Source organism: Aulonocara stuartgranti (genome assembly GCF_965226115.1).
Source record: "Aulonocara stuartgranti genome assembly, chromosome: 1".
NCBI classification, from domain to species: Eukaryota; Metazoa; Chordata; class Actinopteri; order Cichliformes; family Cichlidae; genus Aulonocara; species Aulonocara stuartgranti.
In genome coordinates, this window is record NC_138939.1 from 8,166,984 (window position 1) to 8,192,500 (window position 25,517).

A 25,517-nucleotide genomic window follows, 5' to 3' on the forward strand; every position below is an offset into this window, starting at 1 on the left:
GTGACCTCTGTCAGAGACATGGGAGTAGCTTTGACTTGATTAAGGACCTGCAGCTCACGGCGAGAGGAGTGTCGAAAAGACTTTGGAGAGGAACATAAACCCCCCACTTCCCTCTCACTTTACACATAAATACATCCAAGCTCACCACCACCTTTCGCGGAATTGGAAAGGAGGCGCACACCTCAATATTTACACGAGACACAAACACACACAGTCAGACAACGTAGTCATAGCGGCAGGGGGCGCAGCAGAGGGCGCATTCTGTGGGTTGTGTCAGTTTCCAGCTTTCTGTCATTCAGTGGTTTTGTGCGTAAAAGTAGAACCACCGGAGTCACCGTGATGATTAGAGTCTGGAGTTTACACTCTGCCTGGATTTGTTTCACAACTCTGGTACGGATTAACTGATTTACATGGCTCAGCAGCAGGTTTCTAGAGGGAAGCCCTGCATTTCTACCTGGATTAATGTTTCGACCATGAGGATTGCGCGTTGATAGGACCTACTACTTAGAGCTTACAGTGAGGCAGCAAATAACTTCACCATACACGCGTCAGTAACTAAAAGTACAGGTAGGTGGAGATGATGCTATAGGCCTTTCTGTCATACTGTTATCATTTCTTGTTATTTTTCTTTAACTATAATAAATGAATCCTCACAGCAAGTAAAGTGAATGTGTATTACGGGAAGTGGCGTCCTGCGTTCTGAGGGAAGAATCGCAGTAATTAATCAAACGTTACTGTCTGCTGGGCGACCTTCAAAAAGCATTATTCTATCCAAAAGTGTGCTCTGAGGTTAAACTCTATGATATTCAGCACAACTAATTATCTACCACCCCCATTCACCTTTCAGTGTTTTCCCGGTGTTTGCTAAGTGGCAGTTCTCAGGTCTTTTTGACCATTTCATTTGTGTCAATAAAATTCATGTAGGAAATGTGCAAAGAAGGCCTAGGTTATAGGGTAAGGGGTGACAGGTGAAAGCTTTTCTCTGACCGCAACTCAAACCTGCTGTCAGCGGTGATGCAGTTTTTAGATTCCAGAAGTTAAGAGGTCATCACAGGGTCAGGTGGGTAAAAGTCTTTTTCAAATGGATTCTAGAGTGAAGTGGTAGGAAAAAAAGGTACCAGTTTTGATAGAATCAACGTTTCCTTTGAATATATGCCAAGCTAAAAAGGTAAACTGAGTCTGTTCTGTAGATGGACCGTGATTAGACAGAATCCAACTCTCTGAAGCTTCTGGACTGTAGCCTCACATCAGAGCTGAAAATGTCACCACCACTCAGGTGCATGCTAATGTCAACTTCTCTTTTTACATTTAAGTGTACAGCTTTAAGAAACCAGGAAGTATGAAAGGAGGCTGTGTCTGGACTGTCAGGTAAATTAATATCGGGTGCATTCATTTGTGGTTAACCTCAGATTTATGTCTGTGTTCCCATTTTTTGTGAGACTGACTCATTCTCTGATTATCCTTAATAGAAGCTGAATAACAGTATGTCAGTATTTCAGCAATATTTCAATAGTAGTATCAGCAAATCATAATTTATATTGTAAGCCAATAAACCAGTTGGAGTAAAGCTGTAAATATGACCAGTAATTACTTCTCTCTGGTTCGTACAGACTGTCTATGCTGCTATTGTTACTTTGGTCAGATCCCCTGGGCAGCCAGCACACAACAGACCACAGAAAGGTGAGCATGGGAGATGGAGCTACTAGAAAAAATATGTCAGTGTTCTAACATGTGTGATTTTCTTGATGTCCTAATTCTCATGATGGTAGACCTCCATCAAATGTTTCCTGGAATTTTTCTTTTTGGTGTTTTATCTTTTAGTCTAATTGCTTGGTTGGAAAAAGAGAGAGGAATGCTCATCTCCAAAGATGGCATGCATGATTGTTTCTCACCAGCACAGCCAAATGCCACCCAAAACAGTGAATAAGAGTATTCCCAGGGGTAACCTGACCACGGTGATAATCTGTACTTGTAGAGACGGAAAGTGAAAACATCTGTCGGCCTTAGCCAAACAAAGAGGGCTGATTTTAGTTGTCAGCAATCCACCTCTTGACCCCTGCAGAGACACAAGTAATGGAAGATGGCTGACCAACAGAACTGTCAGAAAGAAGGGTGTGTGTGTGAATTGCCTCCGTGTGTTTCTACTGGGGGTCCAGCTGTGTGACCTTTGGGTGACCCAGAGATGACAGTGGCTTTGGGTTACAAAAGCCGAAGCTGCAGAAGAGGCGGAGGGGTGGTCCAGGGCTTCCCTGAATAGCTGCACAGGCTGACTGACAGCAGAAGAAGCTCCCTGCCAACTCTCCCTACTGCTTTTGTATTCTCTTTCCATCCACTAAAAGTCAAAGGCAGCTGAGCTTTTACTACAGCCATGTGTTTGCCCAGAGAGGTTGTTGTGAAAGGCGACAAAGCACTCCTTAAAGACAGGATTTCCACGCAACTTTGCGGATAAAGGCAGCTTGGAAAAGGACTCCTGCTGGCAAATTCCTCAAACAGAGAGCAGAGAGTGATCGCTGCTAATATGTCCCTGGCACAGCGACACAGTCAATAGTGAGAAGCACAGGTAGCCAATAGGGGATAGACCACAAACAGACACCCACTAATCAGCCAAATCAGGCCTTTATTCCCATGAACAGAGGTCTATTTCATGAGCACTGGTGGGGGGCAGAGAGGCAGGATAGTTGTGGTGATGTGATGAGGTCCCCAATGTAAGCTTTTATTCAAAGCCATTATCTTTAAAGATTAAAGTCTTGCTGAGGCTTTCCACAAATCTTTGACATTCAGATCTTGCAGCACTTTTCCACTTCTTTGCACTTTGTGATGCCCTTAATTGATGTTTCATTTCCATGCAGGTTCCTCAGAGGGCAGAGCACCACGAGGAAGTTAGGGCAGAGCATGGAGAAATTCAGGGATCTTGGGGTGTCTGGGGTCCCTGGTCAGCTTGCTCCCGGACCTGTGGAAAAGGAGTACAAGAACAGACTAGGCCGTGCCTACCCGTGTATGCTCCATCTCAGTACCCCTCCAGAGGGGCTGGTGTTCAGCCTCATCAACCAGGCCATATAGTTTCAGCTCTTCGGCCTACAGTTCCTCTGCACCGCAGCACAGTCAGACCCTACAACAGCAGCAGCCGTGGAGAGCTGAGAAAAGAGAAGGAGAACAGGCCTGGTGGGCGCAGGTACACACTTTTAGCAGATATTATTCTGCACAGAGACATGGGATTAATTGTAGGATTGCCAGCACAATAGCAATCTGACCCAACAGACAGGGGCATTGCAAATGAAAAGAAGTTGGGCCCAGCAATTACTGCTTTTAGTCCATATAGCGTGTCATGGTGGAAGATGACTAATGTAGCATCTGGCACAGGTTGAGCTATCCTGACAAAAAGTACAATGTCAAAAATTTTTTTCCATATTTCATCTTGCTTGACTGTGACATACTCTGTGACACTGATGGTTAGACACACTATGTAAATATGTTGGAGTGAATGAGGATGTTTTACTTAATTTCAGTCAACTCATAACTGTTTGGCAACGTTATCGGTCAAGACCATTATACGAAATGAACATCATCCTTTCCCCTCTGTGTCTTCTGTATACAACCTCCCCTACCCCCTTTTCCACAACCACACACTAGTTAAAAGGGCAGTCTGCTATGACTTATGACCAGGTTACTGTCAGAATTCATGACCCTGCGACTACTTAAACTACTAAACTTTTTATCTGAAAATTACAAAATGTTTAACATTTGAACAAATATTGCAATTCATATTTCTATATCTATGCATTTTATGCGACTATGTTGATGTGTTATAAGGCACAATGAGCCTTTTTTAAATAAAAGTATTTCAGCTTCTGTGCTTTTTCAGTGAGTCATGTATGGCTGTGCTGCATGCTGAGCAGCGCAGCCTAAAAGTGACTGTTTGGAGCCATCATTGTGGGCACATCTGACTGCCCTGCAGTGGAAACTAGTCTTTTATGGTTGGAATCAAAAGCCCGGCTTGTGCTTGGCAGCTTTGTGACCTCCTTCCTGTTGTGGTTGCCTTTAAACAAATAGCACTGACAGCTGAGTAATGGGGGGTTGTTTGAGTTGGAATCGAAGGAGCCAAATAACAACAAAAGCTCCCAGAATTCTGCCCATGAGATCCTGGTGCATCACAAAAGTTGTAGTTCAGAAGACGGGCCTTGACATTTTCTTCAATAAAAGATGGCATTTCGCTAAACCTAAACCTTTCCAATAAAAAAAGATATTGATTCAAGTTTAAAACATTGTCGGTAGAAATACGGTAGCAGACTGGATTCAGTTCTGTGGTATTCGATAGGGACATGTGTAGCCTAGAGATGAAGTGATAACTACACTTGCACACTAAGTGTTAATATGTTTGTGTTTTCAGGAGGATAACAAACATTATCCCAGGGAAGTATGGCTATGGAAGGGCGCCCTATGTTACTTCACTGCAGACGGATACAGGCCAGGGCTCTAAGATCCCTCGCCCACACAGACACAGACGCTCTGCTGCAGCTAATTCCCACCACCCCACAGCTAGAGGCCATGGTAGCCACAGGTTAAACAACCCTAATGCTTCCAGCAATCTCCATCTCTACAGCAGACCCGACATTAATGCCAGGACACAGCATCCCAGAAATAACCAAGTCTGGGCTCCCCTTTACCAGCCTAGTTCAGCCAACAAGGCTGAGGTCCAACAGGAGCACCATACAGGCAGCCACATGTCCAATCCTAAGCAGCATCAAGTGAGACCTTACAACCCTCTGCCTTCTTCCTTCTGTGCTGGGGAGCATGCTCGCTACAGGATCTGCAACAGTAATGTATGCAAGTCTGCGTTTTGTTTGTATTCTCAGACTGGTTTGTTAGTAATCTGGATTTCATTATTTTTAATGCTCCTTTTGTTTGTGTGTGCAAAGGAAAAGCTAGCATTCAAATTATAAACCATTAGTTTTAACTTTGAAGCCCTATACTGTTTAGACATGTAGTAGATGTGTCCTCTACTACCATAACAGTTTAATTTGGATAATTAGACCTGGTTCAAATGTGTTTAGAGTTTATTAGTCAAATTGTCAATGACTGAGTTGAAGAATTGAACAAGAACACCTAATATTAATTAGAAACTAGAAAGCCTATGCTATTTATTGCACTGTAGTGGACTCATTAGCTTTGGGTGTGAATAGTTTATACTTTTCCAGAGCCACATGGCCACCGCTCAAACTTGAAACCAATCTTCAAAACCATCTCAGAATCTATTTTTGTAAAGTTTTTGATTGAGATACTGAACTTATGAGTGGATGTTTTATAGCAGAGCTCACCAGAGAGCTGCACTTGTCTGTGTGTTTGAATCAAACATTAAACCTTATTTAAATTACTAGGGAAAAACCCATAATCTTAATAACTCATACAGCACCTTCACGAGTTTAACACCAGCTTAAATGCATGAGTATGTGGATAATCTTCTAGGTTATTGAATTGATTCTGTGCATTAAAATGAATTGAAACAACCTCTGGTTCTGCACATTATCTCTATGTTGTGTGATGACAGATATTCAAGTAAAGTAAAGCAGACCAGTCTTGTTTAGACAAATGATATAATGTATGGAGACTTAAAGGAGGTTGGGTTTCACTCTGGAGCCTTCATATATGCTTGGAATCTAAGTGCTTTTGTTAAAAAGACAGCGCTACAAGTGGAGGAGTGGAAACAGTTAAAACAGTGAAGGCTCACTGTAGCAATCAGTAAATCAGTGGCTACAGAGCGTGACAGTGAGACGCGGTTGTAGTTACAAAGGGATTTACCTGTCGGACTTGGTGTTTTCATGGAAAATAAATGCATGTTTGTATTTCACTGGTCCTTCCACAGGCCTGTCCCGCATCCAGCAGGCACATCCGGGCTGTCCAGTGTTCATCTTACAACAACCAGCCTTTCATGGGCAGACTGTACGAGTGGGAACCTTTTAATGAGGGTAGGTTACATTTATGAGCAGTGTGAGCATACATAAACTGTATATATGGTTAGGTTCATAATCTGCGGGACAAAGACAAAATTTCTTGTAGTTTTGCCTCTGTACACCACCATAGTTGACAGTCAATCAGACAGTCGATATATGATCAAAATGTAGAGTTTCTGCTTTAATTCAGAGTTGTCACATAACTTTGTATTACCTGTAAGGATTGTATATACAAGCAGTATGACTTTTTTTCTCTTTAAAATGCAAAACATATAAGCAGGAAACTAATATGTTAGGATTGTACATCCTGACATATTAGTTTTTGTTAGAGACGAGAACGAGATGACTGTCTGTAAGGATTGTATATATTGTTTTTAATACTTGGATGAAAATCCTTTTTAGTCAGTGACCACCTGAGGTCTAGAGCCCATGGACATCATGAAATGCTGTGTTTCCCTTCTGGAGATTCTTTGCCAGGCCTTTTCTGCAGCTGCCCTCAGTTGCTACTTTTTTATATTTCATAACTGAAAAGCATACTCTGTTAGATTGAGATCAGGTGACTGATCCCATTTATTTACCTTGAGAAACTCTTGCAGTATCGACTAATTGACTAGTTGTAAAATAATTTTTCTTAACCATGAAAATAATGGTCATTGTGTACTTTAGTACTGAGTTGGCCAAAGCACTCCTTCTTTTTAACAATATACCAGATTTTTGATCTGGCTAGTCCTACAGTTTTTTGTTCTCTCTCTGAGGCTTATTTTGGTCTTTCAATCTCATGATGGCACCTTCACTTGCACTGGCATCTGTTTGGGCCTCATATTTAAAATTACAGTGGAATCCTATAAAACACTAATTCAAAACTTTGGACAGTTACAGTTAATGCAGAGTTTTTGTTAAACCCCTTGAAATAAAGCTCAAAGCTCATGGCTTCATTGTCATATAACTGATTTGATTTTAAAATCTATTGTAGTGGTATATAGAGCCAGAGCTACAAATAAATTAATTTTCACTTTATTTTAGAATTAAATGCATATTTACCCCAGAATAACAGATAGCATATAACAAGGACACTGTGTCTCTACTGTCTTTAACTGAGCAAAAAGGGAAAAATTTCCTCACATATGTCAATTTTGCAGTCAGTATTGATTTGGGCTACCGTCACTGTAATGGTCTTGCCCTTGCACTCTCCTAATTTGCAGGTAGATAAAAAATATTCTAATCCTAAGTCTGACTTTTTACTATTAAAAATTTTGAGTTAATGATGCCACTTGATGAAAAGCTGAGAGGCCGCTAACAGTTCATCCTGAGGGCAACATGATTAAGTCAAAAGGCTTGAGCCATGAAATCTCTTGACAGAGACAAACGTTTCAGACTTTGAGACTGACAGTACTCAATTAAGCCCCGTAAAAACTAAAGCAGGGGTTTAGCGCTGTCAATATTAGGATTATTTTTTGCTTCTTTTGTGTATGTATGTCACATACACAAATGACTGAATACCTGTAAAGTGTTGTTGAAGAAGTAATAAATGCTGCTCAAAGTCAGTAGCTTCACCTAACCCCCTGAGGTCATACATTTCACAGTTAACTGCATGTTCACACTGTGTTACACCATCCACAACCTAGACATCTGCATTACTCATACTCTCATAACACATACATATAGGGCCTTGGGGGTGGACACGTTATACAGCATCCACAGGATGGTCTGTGTATTCAAACCCACCTCTGGTGCTGGTGCCCTACCCTCAATTTTAAATGCACTGAGGGTTTTCGGGAGGAGCCTGCTGCTCTCTGGCAGGAAGCACCATGCCCTCCTGTGTTTTAAATGCACTTTAGAACAACACCCAGCAACACTACATATGAGCGGGCGGAGGGAGGTTTGGGGTCTCCACTCACCCCTGTTCTGTGAACCGTCAGGGCTGAGGGGCTGGGAGGAGGTGCTGGCCATTTCTTTTCTTCCCCCCCTTTCTCACCATTTCTTCTCCCCTCAATTTTTTTTCTCTCCCTCTCTTTCTTTCATTTTTTTCTCCCTGTCCTATCCGCCAGTCATGTCTGTCCCGTCTGTAACAACCAAAAATCTAATCAAATAAATACATAATTACAATAAAGGTCAATCATATGGACCAATATGGCAAGGCCATGATGATCCAAATGGTAAAGTAAAGCCGCTTGGCATCTTTCTTGGCCTTCAGACAACAATTCTGATGGCTAAAGATCCAAACGGGACAGGCAAAAAAAAAGAAAAAAAGCAAACCTAAACCTCAGTTTAAAACACAGAGATGACTAAATACCTGTAAAGTGTTGTTGAAGAAGTAATAAATGCCGCTCAAAGTCAGTAGCTTCACCTAACCCTGAGGTCACACATTTCACAGTTAACTGCATGTTCACACTGTGTTACACCTTCAGCTCCCTGACCCATGACGTATTTAAACTGATGTGTAGCTTGATGTAAGGACTACGGTATGCCACCTGTCCGTAGGCTTACTGATGAATGTTCATACGTACGAACTCATTTAACATACTCACCTGAAGTATCCAGGCAACAGTCAAAACAACTGACTATCTGTCATTTGTCTGAGCTAATGGAAATACCAGCCTCCAGAGTTAATATCCTGTCAAACAGATGTGTATTGTGAGATCTTGTCTGTGTGCTGTGGCCTTAACTGATGGATAAGACAGATATAAAGATTAAATAACCTCAGGTACACATACGAGGTTAAGTCTGGGTCATTTGACACCCATCTTGAGCAGTGCTTAAACATACTCTTGTACATCTGTTTAAGAAATGCCTGGCTTTTGGGCTTGTAGCATATCTAATTGGTAAAGCACACGAATAAAGGAAAGCAGAGGTTAGACTTTGCAGCTTTTATTGCATCAAACATAATCCTTTGTCAATATTAAAGATCTTTTTTTGTAGAACATGTTTAACATTTTAAAGAGAGAGAATTTGTCCTTTTAGTTTTAAAACAGCAGCCAAGGCCAGTCCAGTGCTGTTTTAGTTCTTTTCAGAATACAGCCACAGGGTAAAACTGTAACACTTGTTTTTTTCACAGAACTCTAATGTTTTGGTAAATGATGCGCTTAAACATTATATTGTAATGACCATAACAACTCTTATGATTTAAAAAACTTGGTGAATATGACCATAAAAGGCAAAAACAGTAGTTTAATATGCCTGGTCAGGATGGTGCCTGGAAAGTGTCCAAAAGGATATGTGCTTGAAAAGATTAGCAAATTTAAATATATGATCAAAGTACAGTTACTCCCCATGTATCATATATGCATATGCAATTTATTTCAATGTGGATTCAGTCTTTAAATCCAGCTGGATTTCATGTAGTTACAAAATAATAAATTTAATGGTAAAATCTACGTTTATTTCATTCACACAATGAGAGTGTCAAAACTTTTTACACATATTTAAAGATGGATGTCAGCACATTCATCAGTGATGTGTTGATGTTTTTTTTAAATTTACTTTTGTTTGTGTGTATTGTGAAACCAGCATATTTTCATATCTTGAAATATGTCTTTATATCATGATACCTAAATCTGTTTACAGTTCCTATTGAGCAGCAGTGTGAACTCAACTGCCGGGCCATAGGGTTCAGGTTCTACGTGCGACAGTCAGAAAGGGTGATCGACGGGACGCCATGTGGACAGAATGAAACTTCTCTCTGTGTGGCAGGAAAGTGTACGGTAGGCCACCCACTGACCCTTTTTCTGACATACTGTAGAAAAGAGAAGGATTTTGTATTATTTATTGTAATGCTACATGCTACATGATTACATCTATTTACAAGATCCTGCAGGGCTTTGCTGAGATGGGCAACATTTTGTTCTAACTGTTCTCACTTGTATCAAACATAATATGTCATCATCAAGCTCTGTATGTTTTCATGCTGCATTTCTGCTGCATCCTTCATGACCTTAGAGTGGAGCTTCACTTTCTCTTCATGACCTCTTTTTTGGGTAAAGCAGCAGTGATTCAAATGTACAGATGGAGTGTAAAACATTTATAATATAAGTAAACCTTTACACACTTAGGCGGTAGCACTGGTGTAAAGATGGCTTTGAGCACCAGAGGGCAGCACAGCATAAGAATCATGACTGTACAGTATCTGTGACGCAAAGCAGCAAAAATAAAAAAATTACCCTACTGGAAACAGGACGCTGTTGCTGTGTGGGCTTATAGTTAGGTATGTATTCATTGTGCTGGATTCACTGTGACTGTTGTTTGATCAGGGTTTAACTCCAAGAAATGTGTTTAAAACACGGCTCAATTGCAATTGGTTGTGCTGACCTTACTCTTTTAACCCAGTGTCTTTCCCATGAACTGTAATCCAGCAACAGTCTTTGCGACATTAAGATTTAATCAAGACAGAAAGCCTTCTGATCTCACATTTCACTGCTAACGCACACTATTCATCGGCATTGTTATCCTTCACATGGGTACTGTTGAATCATCAAAAATAAATTGTTTTGCGTGTCTGAATCAAAAAATGATTAATCTGCAAATGCCCATTTATGTTCCAGTTTCTCATGTTCTGGCTTATTATTTAAAAACTGAAACTCATAAGAAGTTTTTTCGGAAAAGGAGATTTTGTTCTGCATCTCTTTCTCCACTGAGATTTTCTCAGCTGGTCCAGGCTTCTGAACAGGACATCCCCCCAGCTACAAGCCAAGATATAATGTGAAAACATCTGGATAATTTAATTTAATCAGAGTCATGATTGGAATTTCATATTATTGTGGGAATTTATAAATGTTTGCAGTTGACGCTGAAGGTTTTCCCTCCCCTCCTGGAGGTTACAGGACCTTGAAGATATATACCTGACATATGGAATATACATAATTTCTGAAACAAGAGATATCATTGCAACTATATTGATAAAAAAAGACCACAGTAGAAAGAGGCAGGGCAGGTAGAGGGGAAAAGCAGCAGATCCAATCATAAGTAGCAACAGCAACAGCATGGAGCAGGAAGGAATCGCGGGGAAGTTGGCTGCTTGAACAGACTGTTTGAAGTGTCAGTCATCATTGGTACCTCTTTGGATCAGCTGATAGTCAGCTGGTTTGATGCACTCTGCTTGACCCACATGATACCCTGTAGCTTGTCAAAATGCTGCAATAACTAATTGATTAAAAAAAAAAAAACTAACCTAAAAACCTTTAATAATAATGGATTGGATTTATATAGCGCTTTTCTAGGCACCCAAAGCGCTTTACAATACCACTATTCATTCACTCTCACATTCATACACTGGTGGAGGCAGCTACAGTTGTAGCCACAGCTGCCCTGGGGCAGACTGACAGAAGTGAGGCTGCCATATCGCGCCATCGGCCCCTCTGGCTAACACCAGTAGGCAAGTAGGGTAAAGTGTCTTGCCCAAGGACACAATGACCAGGACAGAGAGTCCACGGATCGAACCGGCGACCTTCCGGTTACAGATGCGATTCCCAACCCCCTGAGCCACGGTCGCCCTAAGTAGAATACATTAAAAATCAAATCAGTAGCACAATGTTTGTGAAGTCAAATGTATTAGTGGTGTCAAGTATTTCAATAATAAGACTTTTTCTGATGGAGATTGTATTGATCCCCACAGGATTAGTCCTGCTGACATAAATGTGATCCTCTAACTTGATCCTTGTCTTCTAGAGTCACGTATCATAGCTATTGATATTCAGTGGTTTGCTCAGGATATTAAGTCCCACTCAACATAAAATTTTAAAACTTTCTACTCATCTATTTTTTAACGCGAGCAACAGATCAAAATACCAAATTACTCAGTGATTTAGTTTGCTCTGCTGCTGCTCTGCTTTTAAAAGCCCAGTTGGACCCAGGAGCCAACCAACTACTATGCTCTATAGATGAGCAGAGAGTACTGCAAGGTCAGGTCAAGTATGGAAGTAACATTTCCATACCTGACCAGTAACTGGCCTAAAACCCAGATTGGTGATGATAATAATGATATTTTTATTGCCATTCACTCTATATCTATTTTGGATATCCATGCATTGTTTCCTGTTAAAACGCATTATAATGTATACTATTTCTGGCATTTTATTGGAGAGGAAATGTCAATCGTGCTGGTGTGATAGTGGGTAATGTGTTACCTCTGAAATACATAACATTATTGCCACTTTGCTGAGTTTTTTTGGAGATTGAAGCTGCATGATTGAAAGTTACAACAGGAGCGCTTTAGAGTTAAATACCAGATTGTATTTTACGACATGTTTCATACATTCATTGCTGTTTTCAGTTGCTTCTCCATGGTAATCCACATGGAATAGAAAAACACAAACCTTTTTTTTAAATACTTAATTCTGATAATTACATTAGAAATTTTTGAAAGAGACAAGTAAATGTTATAAGACATAAAAAAAACCCAAATGTTTGGCATAAGTCATTTCTATTTCTTTTCCATATGGGAAGGCCAAAAAGACAACAACAATGGCAGGCCAAGATGGATATTATTATTATTTTTTAGCTCATATGGGAAATGTTGGCTCTAACAAATTGAGTTTGGTCTGTGTTTGGATGGTTGTTATAGCACCACTTAAAGCTCTGTGTTTCTTTAATTGCAGTTTTCCGTGTTCTCTTTGTCTCATCAAAATCTGCGTACTTTCTTTTGTCTCAAACAGTTTTCGTTGGCTATTTGCTAGACTAGACTAAATTAATATAAAGTAAACTTAATACTTATTACATTTCTGTGAAGAAAAAGACTCTGACACCAAATTAATCAGAAGATATCTCACACAAAGCTACTGCACAAACTGTTAAACTGTCCCCAAGGCACAGAGAAGTGTTACGGATATACTCCTAGAGCTCTGCCAGAGACTCTGATGCTTCTGTATTTGGATGAGAGCCAAATCATACAATAATTTTTCACCAGTTATTCAAACTTAGTCGATCCAGCAGGTCAGAGCCCGTCTGTACATAGCACATACTACTGTTGTACATTTTTCAACACGTCCAAAGCACATTACCAGAGAAAAAAGGTATTTGTCCAACTGTGTGCTATTCTCGAGAAGGAAAAAATTGTTATGTGTAACGTTTGCTGTTTATAGTTAGTGTTTGTGTATCATGTTTCCAAAGTAAATATTTAAAGCATTCATCATTTTAGCAAATGATACCACAGATGAGAGAGGGGTTCAGAGTGTTTCCTGAAGCACTATAAATACTCTCAAGTCCTGCATTAAAAATGGGTTCATTAAGGGGGAGGCATCGGTAAATATCACTAAAAGTCCAAGGTTCATGCATATTACACCAATGATTAGATCAATAAATTATTGTTAATCGTGAGATAAAGTGAAAGCCGAATATTGTTGTTGTATTTAGTTGAGTTGGAGCAAATGTTTCATACAGGACTGTAGGATCATTTTTATGGATCTTTTAGATAATGTATCAATTTTTTTACTTTTTTAAAAATTAAACTAAATATGAAAAGTGACAAATCTAAAACTATGTTTTCCTTTAAACAAGGGCTCAAACAGTTATCCCATTTTTTTCAGATAACTAATAGATTAATTATTTTTAGTTTAACTCATGTAGTTGTTTAATTTATATCCAGTCATTACATTTTATGAATTTTTCTTACTTTTATTGTATAAATAATTGTACTTGTAACTGGAGCTGTTAGATAATTGTCATGCCCTACTAAGTACATTATTTTCCTTTAAATTCTAATAGAATAAAGCTTGATAAGAAGAACACATTTAATTAAATATGATGCTTGATTAAAAGTACTTGCATACGTTGTTGTATATGGATTGTTACTGGATAACTTGGGCAGTTTTATTTTTTTTTTACAGTATTGATTGACTACCCCAACACGTTCTCTTACACCTGACAAGATAAATTAATATAACATTTCTCAAATGATACATGGTGTTTTATACATCAAGCTCTTCGTTTTGTAGAATGAGGAGCGCAAATTATTGCCTCAGGTGATTTTTTTAAAATTAATTATTATTAGGCTTATAGTCTATTTTCTGACTGAGTGAACCTTCCCTCTGTTGGAAATTCTCTTTTTAAGCTGTGTGTGAATATGTGTGCATCATTGTGCTGGAACTAGACCATCTCACACATACTGAAAAAGGATCAAAATAACCCCTAGCATTATGCTCAAGGCAACATTATACTGAGCAATCTCTAGGGAGATTACTGCAGCGACTCTGCTGCTGGTAGTTTGATTCCAGTGCAATGTGTTTTATATGTGACCTGTTCAGTAGTGCATGAGATAGTTGGCAAGATGTAGGGCAATTTAACTGTCAAAATAGCATTTGGGTTATTGTAACGTTAATAACAGTTTCAGTGTAACCTTTACCTACATTTTGATTCATCCAGTTTATGGCTTTTTTGCTTTATCTAAGTCCTCGTGGCCGGCAGGAGGAAAAGGCTGCCCACCCCTGACATGTAACAACAGAGATGAGCGGTCAGGAAGAGCAAGGGAACAAAGTCATGAGTTTAAATCATTGTTACAGTCCCATGTTACAACCACTACCTCACAGTTCTTTAATATCTCTTTAAATCTTGAGCTGTTTTTCTTTTTTTTCTTCTTCTTCTTTTTTTTAAAAACAAACCCCACAAACCTTTGCACTAGTGTCTGGACGTAATTTTAGCTGTGGAATTCATATTGGTCTCATTGTGGTTTGCAACCGTGACCACAAGCAAATTTTTGACACTTAATCATAATAATGAAAAATTAATTCATAACATTTGGACTATATTTTTGGGTTAGGAGGAAATGTCTCTCAATGAGTTTGTTATTTTATCTCTCCATATTCAAACCATAAAAGTTATGCGCTTGCTGTGGTGATGATCTGTTACTGATTACAGAGAAAACATGGCCTTTTACCACACAGTTCATAGTTACTGTGGTCCATGACATCTTTGATATTATGCATATAACTGCCCTCCTCTGTTCTTTCTCTTCCTCTGACCTTTGGACTTGGTCACATATTTTTTAACCTGATGGACAAACACCTAATTGATTATGATTTATTTTCTTCTGATTGGACAAATTTATGGTATTTTATTCTCAATTCACTGACTATATTGAAATTTCTTGCTGCATGTGCACTTAAAATGGCATAACATTTTGGAAATGTGCTTGGTTACAGGCTTAACGCATGCCGCTCGTGGGTTTAGTGGTCAGTCTATTATTGTGGGTAACATGCCCCAGAGATTGGACCCTTTGGTTGGTGGCTTCACATGGATCATTTGTTCTGTATGGTAAAGTGCTTGGCAGATTTCAGGATTACTTTCTTGTTCTTGCCCTTGCTTTCCATTTGTTTTTACAGTATCCATCCAGCAATTTACTTAGCCTAAGTTCCAGTTCTCGTCTCATTCATCCTGGATAGGTCAACATTCCTAGAGCCCCCCACAATATTAGTAAGAAAACCCCAACAATCAGATGATAACGTATGATCGAGCATCAGGTGACAGTAGTGAGAAATAACCTCTTTTAAATTGGATGATGCGTCAGCTATCTACTGTGATCACTCTGGGGTGAGGGGTAAGAGAAGGAGAAAAAAAATGAGACCATTAAAGAAAAAGGACAAAATACAAACGATGGGAAAGAGAAGATAAATGAGAAACACAGACCACCATTCATGCTCTCATTGACTCCTACAGCTAGTTCAGGTTCACCAGTGAACCTAACGTGCGTGTCTTTAGACTGTGGGAGGAAGCTGGGCTCCAGGAGTCCTCATGCATGAGGAGAACATGCTAACTCCACACAGAAAAGTCAAGCTAAACAGTTAGTCATTGTTCAGGACATTAACACATAAATGGCTATGGACATGTAATCAAAAGGTTCTTTTGGTTCCATAGGGATTAGGTTAGACTGTTTAACACTTTACATGTGACATATATAATAGTTTAAGAAACCGGTTAACAATTTTGGTAAAATTATAAGACTATGTCTCTATGATCAGAATTTTTGACTTGTTAAGGACATTTAATATCCTGACTGATAAGTTTTTGTACGATCACCTTTATCTTTTAAAAGCCGAAACATTTAATATTTCCAATGAGCTGTATGTGCCATGTGCACATGGGAAAGTCCAGGTCCTATGAATGTAGTTACTCATTTCAGATGAACAGTGAAAGAAAGATCCCTTTATGTTGAGAATTCAGTGCAGCTGTGAGTTCTCTCCTTTTTATACTGAGGAAGTGCATTTGAGAAGGGTGTGTATATTTTTAAAGGGCGATCACTGACCACACACTTTTCTTCTGATGGTGGTGGGCCCACCTGAGGAAAATATAATCTATCTTTTCTAAACTATTACAGAGGCAGTAGTGGATTTGCACTACTCCCTGCCATTCAACACAGTTAGGCAGGAACCATCTAAATCAGGAAATCCAGTTCTGAAAGCTGAAGTTTAAATTTTCTTGATCTGTGTGGACAATAAATTGATTATGTCTCGTATTGGTCTTTAAAATATTTTTGATTTGGTCTCTCTTAGGATTAATGTTTGCTGATAAGAACTGAAAGGTTGACCAGGCAGATTCCAGTACAGGTTTTGATGAATTGTTCTTTCCTAATGAAGATGACAGAATTATGGGATATCCAACCCGGTGCAATGGTGAGGTCTTAGCAATGGCCTTCCTCCCTGACTGGCATGTTTCCCAGCATCCAGATCCCAGAGCATGGCTCAGGCCAAAACTCATCAAACAACAGCCAAGGCCACTCCTCACTTCTTTACTCTGACAGCTGCATCTGTTTTATGCATCCCCAACTGTAGTGGACAGACAGACTTGTTAAAAAGGGGATGAGAGCTCTGCAATGCTGCCAACCTGGCACAGACTGGCAGAGATACCTCAATCCCATCTCTGTCAGTACAAGCCCCAGCTGCACACTCATAGGGTGTTCCCCGTCATCACTCACTGCATGGTTACAGAGCCTGTCTTCAGCTAATAGACATACGTCAAAAGATATGATATGAAATTCTTACTTTTAGCTCTTCTGATACTTCAGCATGGTGTATGACCTGGCATGGAGGTTAAAGTGTTTAATATAAAACTTGAAAAAAGCACATTAAGTTTTTAAATGTCTTTTCAAAGCATCACAATTGGATATGATTATGGACAATCACTTGGACCCTGAATTTTCTTTCATTCAGTAGTGGACTTCCTAGTGTCTTTATAATCACTGCTTGAGCTTCAGGGCATGAACCCATGGCTGGACACTATCATCCAGGATTTTCTGGTAGAAAACAGAATTACCTTAATGACCTTAACTGAGAGCTGAGAGGCCTCCAGTTGTTTAGATGTTGTTCTGGGTTCTATTGTGACCTCATAGATGAGTCGCTGATGTGCTCTTGGAATCATTCTGATAGGTCGGCCACTGCTGGGAAGATTCACCATTGTTGAAGTTTTAACCATGTGTAGATAATGGCTCTCAGTGTAGTTCACTGGAGTCCCAAACCCTTTGCAGACTGATAGGTGTGAATTATGCTTGTCAGCTGTTTCTTTAGATTGTGGCATGGTGTGTTGCTTTTTGATGCTTCTGTCAAGTTCCTGGGACTTTGAACCAGTTCTGAGTTTTTGTATCCATGTTTTTTTTGTTTTGTTTGGTTCTTTGGTGTGGTTGGGCCTGCGTTTACTTCTTTGTGTATTTCAGTTCGTTATGGTGTATAGTGGTCCATCTTGCCTTTGTTGTCAAGGCTTTATATTAGGTGTCTCTCCTAACACAGACACAAAGCTCTTGAAATGTGCTTGTAATTCCATTTTTAACTCTGCATTTTCAATTTTTTAAACAAAATGTAGCATAAAATGTACAGAAAACAAGACACAAATTTCTTACAAAATTCCTGAGACACAGGTTCTTGCTCTATTATACAGGGAATGGAACGTCAGGTTCATGTATACAGCCACAGCACTGGACCTACCAGAGTTACTGAGACACTTGTTATGGCACTTGTCGCTGTCAGGGGTCTTGGATATAGAAATTCCAGTTGGATGACAGTTAAGACAAATGAATATAAAGATGTGAGGGAGATGACAGATTAATGTCTTAGTCAGGCCTCAGCTTCCTGGATCTTAATGGGCCCCTGCTGCCCCCCACCGGCTCTAACTGGCCCACATCGGCCTGGTTACTGCCTCTGTGTGACCTGTGGAGCTTCAGCAGGCTTCAGCACTTCAGGTTCGGGGTCAGACACTTGTTCTGCTCCATCACGTCTCTCCTGGTCTCTGCTGGTTTCTGCTACAGCTCATAAAGTCTTTCCTCAGGAGATTGGGGGTATTTAACCTTGGGCCTCAATCAAGCTGTGAGAAAGAAAAGTGTCTGCATTTGATGGGATCTCCATTTGATGTATTTCCTGTATTTTACTTTTGGTTAAGTGAGGAGTTGCAATGACATTTTCAGATAGAATCTTGATAACCTTAGCTTGGTTTTCCATTTGTGGGGTCAGGTTTGTTTGGTTTTTAAATAAGAAAATGTCTTGGCAGTTATTGAATTACATTAATTACATGGCTGATACCTAGAGTGACTAATAATTTTGTGGTTCGTGATTCTTTTATGTTTTGCCATCATATTCAGACAACTGTTGCTTTGATTGGCATTAAATTTGGTATACTCATTAATGCCCACTGTGGGCAATTTTATTATATAATAGGTTTCCTTAACTTTTACAGGACATTTCAATTTGTCCATTAGTTCATGATCAAATGTAAATGAATGCTAATCGAGGGCTTTTTGTTTACTTCAAATTAAGAGAAGTTGGCATATTAACACATTAAACTGAGTAGCTGAACATAGTAACCATCAGTGTCAGTGCTATAAGGTTACTGTAAGAGCTGCTGGACTAGCTGTAGACTTTTGTTGCTGTGTTGTCTGAGTCTTTAGCCTCCACATGGGGCTATATGACCACAGGAAGAGCAAAAGTGTTTGAACTTCCATTTCCTGATCATATTCTCACAGCTCAGCTAAACAACATCTGGGCTGGCACATTAAATATGGGTGTCAGCAGAAATAAACTATTTGTACAAGCACTTTTCCTCTTAAAATACCTTCCCTAGATATTGGTAGATAAATAACTTTACATGATAAGCAACCAAAAACTAAGGAAAACGTTGACTTTTATGAGGAAATTATCATTTATATACTAAATACTTACATAATTGGTTTTATAGAACCACATTGTTTCTCTGTATCTACTGAGCTGTAGATTTAATATTGGTCTCATTTTTCAGCCTGTGATGCTTTTTTTTTTTCACAGTTTGGCACTTTGCCTTCCACTAACTAAGCTGTGGGCTCAACATGTTTGGTTAAGGAGGACACCAGATAGAAACTAACGTTTCTAAATAGCTTTGAATAGTTTTGGAGTTTCTGTATAGGAATGGAATAGCTGGAAAACAAGGCTGTTGGAGGTAGGGGGATAATTGGCTGATACAACAGATTAACAGCAATGAGTGGGCTTTAGCTAATGTATGGTACATTAGATGGATGATAAACAACCTGTTGAACTACAAATGGAGCAATGACTCCTAATATCTCCCGGTCTCCCATACAGGTTTATGAGGCTATACTATATGGATACAAAACTGTATTTTTAGCACTCAGGAGTCACAGAGGTCTTCTTCAGAGAGACGGCTGTTGACAGTAATTTGCTGCTGTCTGGGTGGCTGTCAAATGAAGAGACAGTTGAGGACATTTAATGCCTCATCGGTTTGTTTGGAATGTCAGTGATCTCAAGCACTCAATATGTGGTCAGGAGGACTTATTTTAAAATAAGTTAAGAACTGCAGGTGTGAATAGGTATGTATGGGTTTTCTGTGCTCTCTTCCAGGTTCTTGCTGTTCAGGGTCAAACTCCACCGTGAATACGATTTTATCTGATGACGTCTAATTCTAACAGCTTTATTAATTAAACACCGCCAGCAGATGTATAAACTCATTTGACTTTGACATTAGCTATCAAAAACTCTTATACGCTTTCTTCACTTATCACTTAAGCAGGATAAACACTGTGCAGTTTTGAGCTGCCTCATACAAAAGACAAGACAATAAAAGAATTATAGTAATATCTTTGGCTGTGGTTTCACAACTGTGGTCCATCATACATGGTACATCATAATCACCAGGTTAGTGAGAGAGGTTCAAAGTTGTTTAAAGACACTGACACCAAAGATTATCTGGGAAAAAATTATGACAGAGCCAAAAAATGAAGATACTCATGTGAAAGACTGAACAATCAATTCAATTGTGAAAAGCAAAAAACCCACAACAAACAAAATATGAAAAAAAAAACATGTTTGCCATTAAAGTAAAGAAGTAAAGAAGTCTAGTGTAGTTGCGGCAGCAGAACTTTGTTTTTATGTTTGACAGCAGCTGTTGTCGTGACTGTACTGATGAGAACACAGCAGGAAGACAAACTGTCACTGTTATTGTAGTGTGTGATTCACTAGGTATTATTATAGTACACTAAGCATGCATTAAATCATCGATGTTGCATGAAATCTCACAGTGTGTGGGAGCCCTTAGAAAGGTAGTTTATGTGAACATATTGTGAAGAGCTTTGATTTAATATCTCCTCAGGCTTTGTATTTTAAAGTCTGGTTTAAAAAATGATATCGTTGTGAAGTTTGTTTACGGAATCCTTCGTTAGAGACTTTGGGCTGTTGCATTTGAATGATGTAAACAGGGAGGGTCTAATTAAGAACTATGAAAATACATCATTCCCACATTACATTCCTCCGTCTGCAGCTTCTGTTTTATCTTCATCTGTCTCAGATAAAGGTATTGATATTATCAAAGCAAAAAGGTATTTGTTTGGAATGTGATTGCTCATGCAGAGGCTTCCCATTGCTCCATAAGAAAATACAGGGAACCAACCCCCACCCCACCCCCCTACTGACTTTACTGACCCACTGAATTCAAATTATTATATATCTGCAGAAATATTATTTACTACAATTTGATATTGTCATCTAGTATGGCAACATGTCATTAGGTTAGTCCTATAAGAATCAAAGTAAACTTTGACTCTATCACATCAAATCTTATTTCATTACACAAAAGCATTTGCAGTCATAGCGCCTAAGCTGTGGAATAATTTACCCCTACACATCAGACAGGCTCCTACTGTCAATCTTTTTAAATCTTATCTTAAAACACATTTGTACTTACTGGCTTTTATTACAGCATGAGAGTTATTTGTTAATTCATATTTGGTGTTTTGCTATCTCAATACTCTAAGTTATTTTATTAGGTGTGTTGTATTCTTGTACAGTTATTTTATTAGGTGTGTTGTATTTTTGTACAGCACTTTGGTCAACGCTCCTGTTGTAATAAAATGTGCTATATAAATAAATAAACTATAACTATAAACTATAAAAGTGGGTGGAGTTGAGCAAGTCAAAAGAAGATGAACCTATAACATGAATGCAGGTACTACCTCTGACATTTACAGTAGATGTACAGTATAGCATCAAGCTACAGTGATAGCCACGTAGGAGGACACGTAGTCCATTATGCTAATTCAAACAGCACAGGCAACGATGAGGGACTAATGTTTGACAATGGCTGCTATAGTGTTTAGTGAAGACTTTTACACTTGGCTTTGCACAGCTCGTGGCAGGAATATAACTTCAGCTGCAGAGTCTGTCCATCACAGGCCGAGGACAAATAGAAGCAGCAGCTTACTTCAGCCACACCTTGCCCCTCCCATCCTAACTCCCTTCTCAGCCTGCTTTATTCATTAACTTGCCTTCCTCCACTCCAAACCTGCCTTCTTCAGTCAAACACATTGCTTGAAGGGAACAATCATGGGACCTACATGTCTGGCCTTGCTGACTAATATGTATCCCAGATGCACCAAAATGATGATGTTTTCTCTCCTTCCTACTTTCTGCCTTTTCTTGACTTTTACTGACCAAATTAAAATCAGTGTAAAGTGTTTACAAGAGGTCTATAAAGATCATTGGAGGGGTTGCATTTCTGCAGGTATTCTTCTTTCTACTCTAAAGTAACACAAGGAAAGAATGATGTAAGTGTAAAAGAGTAGTAACAAAGATATTACAGCTGTCAGGTAGACAGTCCCTGACGACACACTTGCTAAAAATGTTTGCTGTCAAGTTTTGGCGACTTAACTTTAGATTTAAATACCACCCAAACAGCAAATGGCAAGAAATTAAAAACATGACAGAGAATAAGAACAGAAGCTGAATACAGGGTTATATGAGCATGTGTCTGTTGGACTCTGACAGTATACAGTAATGTTGAGCCCACCTGCAGTAGAGCATGACTCTGGCGTGTGTGGGCTGGAAACTGGAGGAATCAGTCGCCTTAAGCCAAGCTTGCTTCAGAGCTGACCCACTTGTAGAGGGAAGGATCCTGGGATATACTGGAGAATCAGTCTGGCTCTGTCCAACCTCTGGGCTATGCCTCCGTAATGAAAGAGAAACATCAAGGGAGAAGAAGATGATGTCTGTATGTTCATCATGACAGATGTGCTGCTGAAAGGGGGCATTCCCATCCTATGTGTCTGCAGCTGTGCTTGACTGGAGAGATTATTGTCACTTGGTTGCTTACTGTGCAAGATGTACATGCTGGTTCATGGTATGTACTGTATGTGTGTGGCCCATGGTGAAAAAAAGCAAATCTGGAAATCGATCAGTTTTAAGGAGAAGATAAGTTTTAACTAAAGGGGAAGGTTAGGGAAGTAGTAGCTGTGTTTACAGTTAGAGTGGTTCAATACAATACTTTGTGTGCGTGTATGTGTGTGTGTGTGTGTGTTTGTGCATGTGTGTGTTTGCTGACATACTTCCAACACAATCGAAGCCAGATGCAGGTGTGCAGATATTTGTTTCTTGGTCCTCCTTGCACTCAGTGCCTAGCTCTGTGAAACAGTTTAACAGCATATTAAAAAGAAGGTGGTGGAAGGGTGTGATTTATTAAGAATACTGCCAAAATACATATCATTACCAAGCAAATATTTGGCACGCTGTTCAGCTCACTTAAAACATGTGACTGCACACATAAATTTTAGGTTCCAAGCTTCATAGTAGCTAATAGTTTTACTGGAAGCAGATTAGGCATGAGCTGCTGTTGAAAGCATTTCAAATTTGCAGTTAGTTGTATCAAGACAAAGCGAGTCTTGGTGTCCGGTTATTCAGTTTATTAAATAAACATTTTCAGTTCTTCTGTGTAAACCTGTGTAGTTTTTTTTATCCTGTTCCTATTTCCTGAGATTGTAGTAGTCTTTTAAAACAAGTTACATATATGTATTTGGTTAAATTTCTTTCCTATCAAGCACTGAAAGGCTTTTAAAAGACTTTCACTTCTGAGGAAAGCATGTCACTAGTCCAAGTGATCAGTGTAGAGAATAACTAAACATATTACAATGCTCTTTCTCTTCTTGCCCCTGGTGGAAATTTACAGGAAGCAAAACTGTTGTACAGTGGAGCAGAAGGAGAAGGGGCTTTTGGCTACAGCTGCATGTTGGAGTGCTTTGTTCTGAAAACCAAAAGAAAAAGAACACACGGCATAATGTGGACAAGAAACTGGCTGACAGAATGGAAAGCGCACACCTAATGGCTGTTGAAAATGTTCACGTCACTGAGTTTTACTATTTACATAGCCACCCCCCCCCCCTCCCCCCCGTTAAAGTAATTCTAACCATTTTCGGAAACAAAAAAAGAGACAGAAACTGCCTTAAGTCAGCTGTGACTGAATCTGAATATGACCACCTTACACTAAACAGTTGTGAGGCAGAATCGCACCTCAGCTTAAGGTGTCATGGTTTTTCCCAAAAAGGAGTGGCATAAATTGCAGAGTCTGTAGTTTTAATTGTTGTGCAGTTAAACATTTGATGTGAGTGGACAAAATACAAGTCATGTGCAGCAGTCATAATGTAATTTTGAATGTTGGTATGTGCGTGATACCTTACTGTGAACTAAATTCAATTTTTTTTCTATTGAGGAAAAAAATGCTGTGTTACACAATGATACGATTGTTTGAATAAATGTCTGATTCCGTTTCTTGCAAACATATCATGTTTTCAAAGTAGTCACATGGTATTCATCACAAGGCTCACAAATACACATCACTGTCAAAATCTTTGAAAACAAAGAATCAGTGAGTGACTGGTCGTTTGTAGTAATTACAACTCATACCTACAGTCTCCACACACTTTCACAATACAACATAAATAACAATATGTTAGATATTAAAACATAAAGTCTTGAAATAACTTGCTGAACTTTGGGCACAAGATTTAAGGGCTTTATCAGTTTAGTTTTTCTTTCTGTTATTAAACAGAATGTCTGACCTTTGTTTGCTCATCAGAGGTATAACCTTATAGTCAATAAGCCATTTGCAGCAGCATGTTTCCATGGTTTCCATGTGCCTTTTCAAAATAGAAAAGTTTTCAATTATCTTAAGCTTATTTCTGGCCTGTGTTTGCAAGGGTCTCTTTGTGCTCCGATAGGTCCAGCCACAACGGCCCCAATGTGCTTGTGCTGTGTATATTATATTATGTGAAAACCAACTGTCACATAGTATGATGAAGAGTGTCTTCCTTACCTCAAAATGTCCTGGTGAATTAGGATTTAATGTTGTGGAAACAATGGTGGTGCAATATAGGAAAACCATATGATGAGTCAGGTCTTCTTGGCTGCAGCAGTTATCCTTCCAGCGCTGCAATGTGGCTCCAATAGGACACAAGAATCTTATTGTTTTTGAGTTGTTGTTCGCGAACAAAATGTGTTTTTCATATGGGGTCTTTTTCACTTGTAGGTGAAGTTTTTTCTGCATTGTGTCATTGTAGTATTAGCAACAAGCATGAAGGTGAACTTCTACTTAAGTGTGTAATTCTGTAATTGACTTTTTTTGGCATCTTTTGAAGATTGCATGCCTACCTGTCGTAGCACATAACCCTGCGGGTTATCTTACACTTTCATTTTAGACCCTCAAGAATTTCCTTCCTCTCTTTTTGCCAAACTGAAAAAAAGTCTTCAAAACTTCCTCTCTAACTTCCAATTTACTGTAGTTGTAGCTGCCACACTCTTACACTCTGCCTGCTTTTCATCTCTTTTCTCTCTCCCTCCAGTTCATTCTCTACCGCTCACCCTCCCTCCTCTAAAAAAAAAACAAAAAAAACCTGGTCCCCCTTACCTCCCCCAGCTGCACCTCCCCCAGCTCAGTTTACAAGGGGAGCTCATAGAGATCAGTTCAATAGTGAGAGGGTTCTTTTGGCATTCTCTGAGCTACAGCGGTATAGAAGAGGCTGACGGGAGCAGCCACTGGACCCGTGTGGACGCCTCAGTGACCGCTTGAACATTTCCGTGCCCACATGAGAGAATGCTGTCAGGACTGGCTCTTCTGCTGCTCGTCTGCCTCCACATGCGTGTGCAGGGGAAGCTGCGGTCACAGGTAGGATCTGCCTCACCTCTGAGTCCTGGGGGAACCTGGTAGAGAGGGGCGATTTTCATTGATACCAATACTCTGGCCATGACAGAAGGGGGATTTCTTCATCTTTTTCAGTTTGTTTTGTACTCTTTACAGTTGCTGATATGTTGCTGATATGTGGCTTCATGCCTGTCACCATGAGAAATGCTA

At 39.5% G+C, this 25,517-nt stretch overlaps 1 protein-coding gene across 1 annotated transcript in view; it reads left to right on the forward strand.

The window, feature by feature from the left end:
* The first annotated feature begins 40 nt into the window (after nucleotides 1-40).
* The window catches only part of thsd4 (thrombospondin type 1 domain containing 4), a 49,797-nt gene continuing 24,320 nt past the window's right edge, over nucleotides 41-25,517 (forward strand). The window contains exons 1-7 of the mRNA XM_082538033.1: nucleotides 41-567; nucleotides 1,314-1,368; nucleotides 1,611-1,680; nucleotides 2,850-3,172; nucleotides 4,388-4,820; nucleotides 5,861-5,963; nucleotides 9,513-9,649. Of these exons, the coding sequence (XP_082394159.1) occupies nucleotides 1,340-1,368; nucleotides 1,611-1,680; nucleotides 2,850-3,172; nucleotides 4,388-4,820; nucleotides 5,861-5,963; nucleotides 9,513-9,649 (1,095 nt within the window). The 5' untranslated portion in view covers nucleotides 41-567; nucleotides 1,314-1,339. The remainder of the gene's footprint in view (nucleotides 568-1,313; nucleotides 1,369-1,610; nucleotides 1,681-2,849; nucleotides 3,173-4,387; nucleotides 4,821-5,860; nucleotides 5,964-9,512; nucleotides 9,650-25,517) is intronic.